The sequence below is a fragment of the Barbus barbus genome (genome assembly GCF_936440315.1).
Source record: "Barbus barbus genome assembly, chromosome: 41".
NCBI classification, from domain to species: Eukaryota; Metazoa; Chordata; class Actinopteri; order Cypriniformes; family Cyprinidae; genus Barbus; species Barbus barbus.
The window spans coordinates 9,360,654-9,368,114 of record NC_136719.1 but is presented as its reverse complement, the minus strand read 5'-3'; the positions used below and the strand labels follow the sequence as shown (position 1 = coordinate 9,368,114).

The following is a 7,461-nucleotide window of genomic DNA, read 5'->3' as shown; positions in this document are numbered from 1 at the left end:
ACTTTTTTAACGTTAGTTAGTGTGTAATGTTGTTGCTTGAGCTTAAACAATATCTGCAAAGTTACAATGCTGAAAGTTCAATGCAAACGGAGATATCGTCTCGTTACTTACTTTACTTTTACTTTTGTCATTTAGCAGACGCTTTTGTCCAAAGCGACTTACAAATAAGAAAAAGTAACTAAAACTAAAAAGTTACAACTCTATAAATACTATCTACCCACATATTTAAGAAAATAAAGAAATTAAATAAAATTAACACATGCATATAACAACAACATTTCAATAATAAACATATCAATGAAAAAATTAAATAAAAAGCTACTACTATCCCTTGCCGGTGTCCCTGCCCGGTGGAGTCGCACGGTAGAGTCGATGGTCTTTACACTCTTTACTTTTTTACTTTTGTCATTTAGCAGACGCTTTTGTCCAAAGCGACTTACAAATAAGAAAAAGTAACTAAAACTAAAAAGTTACAACTCTATAAATACTATCTACCCACATATAGTTAGAATCGCTACCCTGGTTATCCTGTCTATGCTTTTTCTAATAACAGCTTTCAGCATTTTAGCTAATGTATCTCTTGTTTTAGTAGTTGGTACTAAGAAGCTTGCCAAACCCAGCTAATCGTTTGAGAAACAAACCGCTAACGTGTTAAGAACACATTTGATTGAGGAAATAGATGTGGCACCAACAAGCTGATTTACTGAACAGATGTGCCTCATTTGGAGTTAATACATTGTTTAGACAGTTTGATACAACAGCATACCATTCTGCAGCAGAGAGATCAATACTTATAAATGACACATTTTCCCTTTATTGCCTTGCAATTACATTGAAAGTACAAAGTTCACATTATGGTATAATTAGCCTACATAAGTTATGAGTAATATGAACGAAGAACATTTGCATAATATGTTATAATTTGTGGAGCTGCTAGTAATTAAAAATTGTAATTAGTGGTGCCTGCTAAGGCAATTGTCACTATTATTATTGATCATGCTTATTAGTGGTCCTGGCTAAGTAGATATTGTAAATAATACTAATAATAATAATGAACAAAGTGTTAATATTTTTGTTTGTTAGGCCAAAATATAAGTCTTTGTTATATTGTAGCTCATTAGGGAAGCTATGCATGGGTTACATGCGACATTAAAAGAGGTGTTACATACCTCATTTGTGACCCTGGACCACAAAACCAGTCATAACTAGCACGGGTATATTTGTAGCAATTGCCAACAATACATTGTATGGGTCAAAATTATCATTTTTTTATTTTATGCCAACAATTATTGGGATATTAAGTAAAGTACCATGAAGATATTTTGTATACTGTCCTACAGTAAATATATCAACACTTCATTTTTTATTATAATATGCATCAACAACTTTTAAGGCAATTTTTTCAATATTTTGATTATTGTGCACCCTCAGATTCTAGATTTTCAAATAGTTGTATCTCAGCCAAATATTGTCCTATCCTAACAAACCATATATCAATGAAAAGCTTATTTATTCAGCTTCTTGAGGTATAAATCTCAATTTAAACAAATCGACCCTTATGATTGTTTTTTGGTCCAGGTTCACATATAATAGAAATGACCTACAGTTCATGTTTACAGTCAAAGCTGCGTTTACGCTGGCAGTCATGAAATCATAGGAGTCTTTTGACTTCAAATGGAGTCAGAAATATTTAGGGATGACCTTGTAAATGTCCACACAAGGTTAAAGCTCAAGTTATGGTGTTGGAAGGGCATAAAATATGACTTAATAAAATATGAGGTTCTTCACACCATGAAAGATAACTATATTAGTGTTCAAACCGATGATAACGTTTTGTTTACTGTAAGTGCATGCTGCAGTTATGTTGTCTGCCGCTTTAAAGTCTTGAGCTCTTGAAAGTCTGGTGATTGGCTGTCAATGTTTTTATTCTTCACCAGCTGAAGAAAAAAAATCATTCCAATGATATTGTTCCTCTGTGTCATTATCACTGCGGAATGGACTCCACTCTTCTCAAACAAATTGAATAATTATTAAAACTTTATAGTAATCATGTTAAATCTGTTAGTTATGAATGTTGGTTATTTTAATAGCATAAGAGCTTCTAAACAGCAAGTAATTTACTCAAAAATTTACTCTAAAATTATTTACTCAACTTTCATGTTTTTGTAATGAAAAATAAAAGTTTTTGCTAGATGACATGTGTAAATATGTGATTTAAATAAATAATTATAATTTTCAGTTCTGAAATACTGTAATAAGAAACTCTGTCTGGTCCATTGTTTCCTTTTTAGGCTACTTCTGTAGATTTGTTTCCCAAACTGAATGCGAATGATGTTGCAATTTTGTGTGCCCTCTTTGAAGTGAAGTCTTCCCAGATGCGCTTGATCACTGCTGCTGTTGGTTTCTATTAGGTGGCATATTACTTTTTGCATTGCCATTTGTATATTTTGTTCGTTTGTAAAGTTAGACACTGGTTAAGTTATAGATTATATAATCTGATAGTTATTTACTGTATTTTAAAAGATGTTGACCTCTAAAATAGTTTGTGTACACTATAAAAAAAAGATGTACTCTCCCTAATCTTTTTTTTTTTTGTATGAGAACAACTAGTAATATTATTTAAATGAGTCTGCCTTAATGTATTGAGTTAAGTCATTGGTAGTATCTCTGAGTGTACTATTTCAAAACCATAGCTTTAACTGTTTCAAATTATGTGTCGCTTGGCTGGCTACAGCTTCAAAGTAGTTTCCAGAGACACAGGTTTTCTTTCCATTTCCATGTTGTTTTCTTTTGTGTCTTTGCTCCATTGGATTTTCAGAGTTGACTTCAGTCCCCTCATGCATTTTCTTTGAACCATCTTTTCCCAACGTCAGCCTGTCGTGGCAGATCACCAGATCGGTACAGCAGCAGTGGCTTGGCAGTTGTCTTACCGGGGTGAGAGGACCAGACAAACAACGGTGAGCAGACATGGCAGCTGACAGCCTGCACGAGATTCCTGCCACTGACACACAAACAAACTGAGCGTTTCAAACACAAGACTAGCATAACATCACATGCCTTCTAGCTATAGAGTAATACATTCGTGCATATCATGACAAACAGCCGCTTAGACAGCCTGGACTGTCATATATGTTGAAATAGATTGTAAATATTATATAATAATATGATTAATTCATAGTGCTTTGTGGTTTCTAAGACCCCTAGTTGTAGTTGTGACAGAGGTGGAGATAAGACATGACAGACGTGCTGAGTCTTCAGTGTATCACATCATAAACATATCAGTGTTTCCCATTAAATGCCATTTATATGAACTCACTTACTCTTCTTTTGTGAGTAAAGTAGCCTTCCCTAGACAATTTTTTGACATGCTGTAATACTTGCAATATCTGTATATATAAGATTCTATAATAGGCCTACATGAACCTGCGCTGTCAGTTATAGTTATATCTATTAAAATTAACTAATGAGACAAAAGCCTAGCACATGTTGAGAGTTTTGCAAGTTAAAATAATGAAGGTAAATGAAGTTATTAATCCAAACAGTGCATCTAAGACTAAAACAGCAATGAAGTCACGACAATCTCACCCCTGTACAGAGGTTTTCTTCAGAGCCGCTGCAAACCTTGAAAATGTTTGCGTGTTTGAATGACGGAGAACATGGAAGTGATTTCAACCATTTTCAATCAATGTTTCATTATATTTATATTGTAAACTTAAAAGGATCGGTCACCCAAAATAACGGTCACCCATTCTGTTATCATTTTCTCATTTTTTCTAATTTTTCAGGTTCCATAAAAGCTGTTGTCATGTACAGCCAAAATGCATAAAAAGTTTTCAGTTTTTAGTTGAAAACAGTATTGTGTAACACCTCCTTAATTGAATATGGTTAGACTTTTGAAATTAGCACCATGTTTTGCTACTGCAGAATAGCATTTCTAGAGTGATCTTTTTTATGAGTGTGTTTGGTTTAAGAGGAAGCACATACACATAGCTCCACATAACAACCATTTCCTTCATTTCATGAGCATCAGCATGATGAGACCCCAGTAAAAAGTGATAGAAACAGCTGAGGAGATGATTTTGAAATTCCGCTGACACAAGAACCAATACAAAGTGAATACAGTCCGATTCATTGGTCATATGATTATGCCAGAGGGGGGAAAAAGCAGACGAAAGCAAGGTGCAAATGTGAGCCTTCCTACAGCAGGGTCTTCACAACACAATAAGTCTCACAGCACTATTCAGACAACTGCTGGCAATTGAAACACCAGCATAAGAAAGCACTGACTCACCTGAAAAAGCTTTGATTAATGCCCATGTACTCAAGTACTCTGACCCCACCAAACAGCTCATTATTCAGACAGATGCTCACAAAGATAGAGGTGCATGTCTGCTTCAGAAGACTCAGTCAGTCACTCATGCAGTTGTAACTGACACAGAAAATATCCTCTGAACCAAAAGGGCTGGGGTGAGCTATCATTTACTGGACAACAGTCTCAAAGGGAACTGAAAATGTACACTGCTTCTGTGAACTTCCCTTTGATTTCACTGCACCTCTCTTTAGTGGTTAGACCGGGTCAGAGTCTGTTCTGTGTCAGAGCGGATGCCATATATCTGATTCGCACAGTAATGCTAAGCGTTATTTATCTCTGTTGGAAGTTAAAGAGCCTACCCTGCAACTCTGCCAGTACGAATCCCAAAGTAAGCTAGAACATTAATTGACTTAATGGAATAAGTGTAATTAGGTCTGCTGCTCATTCCTTACGGTCCATGAGCAATGCTTTTGGACTTCCATTCTGCCAGATAAGGGGTTTTAAGTTGAAAATGACCTTGGAATTGATTTTTCACCAATTCAAAAACACATTGGCCCATGCTTTCTCTTTTTTTGTTAAGCTCTGTGTGGACATTTTGATTTAACTGACTCGTGTTGTCTCAAACTTGAACGTTGTAGGATAATTTTTGAAGAATCTTTACAGAGCTCTTTACCATTAAATGAAAATAAAAGCACAATAATAGCACAATATATATGAGTCCATTGTTATTGTCTTCTGAAGGGCCATGTTCTAAAGGAACAAGTTGAATTTTAGTCACTGTTCACTTACAATCTTCAAATTTCAAACTGCTCTCAAGTTTCATTCACTGTTTTACATATTAGTGCAACATTTTTTAAAGGTTTATGATCTTTGTCGGGTTGCCAAGTCTGTGGTTTCCCTGCGTAATTGCATTACCTTTAAAATGTGGCCACGGGTTGATTTTTTTTCCCTCATGGGGTTAAAGGTTTGACATTGCATAAATATGACTGAAATGCGTGTTTAAAAATAATTTACTCAACCCAGTTTGCATTCTACCAATAATAACAGTGTTAGATGACTGGTAGGGAGCCTGTGTGCTGAAACATATGATAATGATCAAGAAGAGAAAAATAGCATCAGAACAAGATCTCAAAACTGTAAATAGTTTATTTTTACATAGTCCAAAAAGAAAGGATTACCACCGCTACATTTTGTTTGCTGGGTTTGTAATGCTGACTTGGCATCCCTGGATCTATTCGTTCCACCAAACTGTAATATTAAGCTAGATCTCCCAAAAGATTCTGAATATAGTGCAAAAGCCGTATATGCATTTTTTAAGTTTAGGGTTGTTGTGAGCCCATCACACTAATCAATAAACCATTTCTAATCCTTCACCACAAAAGCACGAGTGCCATCATTCTCCATTTATGGACCTGAAAGCACATGAAAAACATACAATGCATATATACGCTGCCTCGATGAATGAGATAGTTTTAACTGTCTTGTGTTCAATCAGTAAAATAAGTCCTAAAACATGTAAGACAATCACTTCTTTTTACCTTTTTTAAGTACTTTTAGGTTTGGGTAAAATCTGCCTTAAACATTATTAGAAGTACATCATGCATTATGCAAAAACGTTAAGAGCTACCAAGCTGCTAAATAGAGGAACAAAGGATGTGAGATTACCTGATTAGTAAATCAGACAGCTGTAGAAGTCCTTAAATCTAAGGATTTTTTTAAATATTTTTTTTTTTTTTTATTAATTTTAATTATTGCCCACAAATTGACGTCACAACTGAACAGCTCTGAACAGTTAGTTTGATTAATTATTTATCAGTAACTTGGCGCACAATTATGCACTGTTAAATTCGGACTCTACAAAAAAAAAAAAAATGCGAAGCGTGTTGTTAACTTACCCTCTAGATTGCGAAAATGGGTCAAAAATCATAACACGGATACAAATTAGATTTCCTTTATGGCACTAGCATGACTATGGATGAAATCAGAACATAAAACTCCACATCGTGAATTTACAATTAGGGTATTAATGTTTTAAAGGAATTAAGGAATTCCTGGAATGTCAGAAAAATAAATAGTCAGAAAATTTATAAAAATACTTAATATGTATTAAAAATGAAACCATAAATATGAAAAATGTAGCAAACATTGGACACCATATATGCCTTTAAGAGTTGTTATGTTATTTTAGTGTGTTATCAAGCTGTCATTCATTTTCCATGCTTGGAAATGCTGCACTGAATTTTCACACGTTTTGGTCGTTTATAAAAAAAAAGTCTCTCAAGACGCTGCATATCTTTGTAGTCCTTCCAACGAAAGGTTTGTGAAACAAGGCTGATTGTATCCCAGTACAAACCAATTATATCCCCAGGTCTGTCTGTTATCCCTCCCACTTCCCCCCTCTCTCTCTCTCTCTCTCTCTCTCTCTCCCAACTCTCCCATGAGCTTTCACACACACTCTCCAGCACACACATCCCCCTCCCCTCTCATTGTACTTCGCTTTCCTTTGCCCACTCTCTTTCTACAACAAACATGGCCGCTAAATCGGATGGAGCAGCCGTGTGTGAGAGCGCTTCTCGGTGTCTGCTTGGCCCTGAGCAGAGCGCGGCTCCTCTGCACCCTCGCGTCGAGAAGCGCTTCTCGCTGCTGGACTGCTGCTGGGTGCTGTGCGCCCTCCTGGTCTTCTTCTGCGACGGAGCCACCGACCTGTGGCTGGCAGCGGACTACTTCTTGAGGCGGGACTATTGGTGGTTCGGGCTCACGTTAGTGTTCGTGGTGGTTCCCTCCGCGGTGGTTCAGGTGTTAAGTTTCAGGTGGTTCGTGTATGATTACTCGGAGATGAGCGCCTCCCCAAGCGGGGACATATGCGATTTCAGCACCAAAGACAGCGACCGGCGGAGCGGCAGCGGCAGAACCCTGCCTGCGAACGGCACGCGGAAATGCTGCAGAGTGCTTGTATGGCTCTTCCAGTCCATCATCCACATCTTGCAGCTCGGCCAGGTCTGGAGGTAAGATGCATTACGTCTCATATCCAGAACTTCTCCCAGAGCCCATGAGCGCTGGGGTAGTCAGTGTTCGTTTCCATCCATAGTGTGTCTTTTCTTGGAATGGATGTTACTCTTATTGTGGCTCTCATGCTTGGTGATGCTTTG

At 36.9% G+C, this 7,461-nt stretch overlaps 1 protein-coding gene across 1 annotated transcript in view; it reads left to right on the top strand.

Annotated features, from left to right (window-relative positions):
- Positions 1–6,767: 6,767 nt before the first annotated feature.
- The window catches only part of LOC306860249 (XK-related protein 7-like), a gene marked incomplete at its 3' end in the record, with an annotated part of 69,317 nt that continues 68,623 nt past the window's right edge, over positions 6,768–7,461 (top strand). Inside the window, exon 1 of the mRNA XM_079401852.1 lies at positions 6,768–7,317. Coding sequence (XP_079257978.1) covers positions 6,842–7,317 — 476 coding nt within the window. The 5' untranslated portion in view covers positions 6,768–6,841. The remainder of the gene's footprint in view (positions 7,318–7,461) is intronic.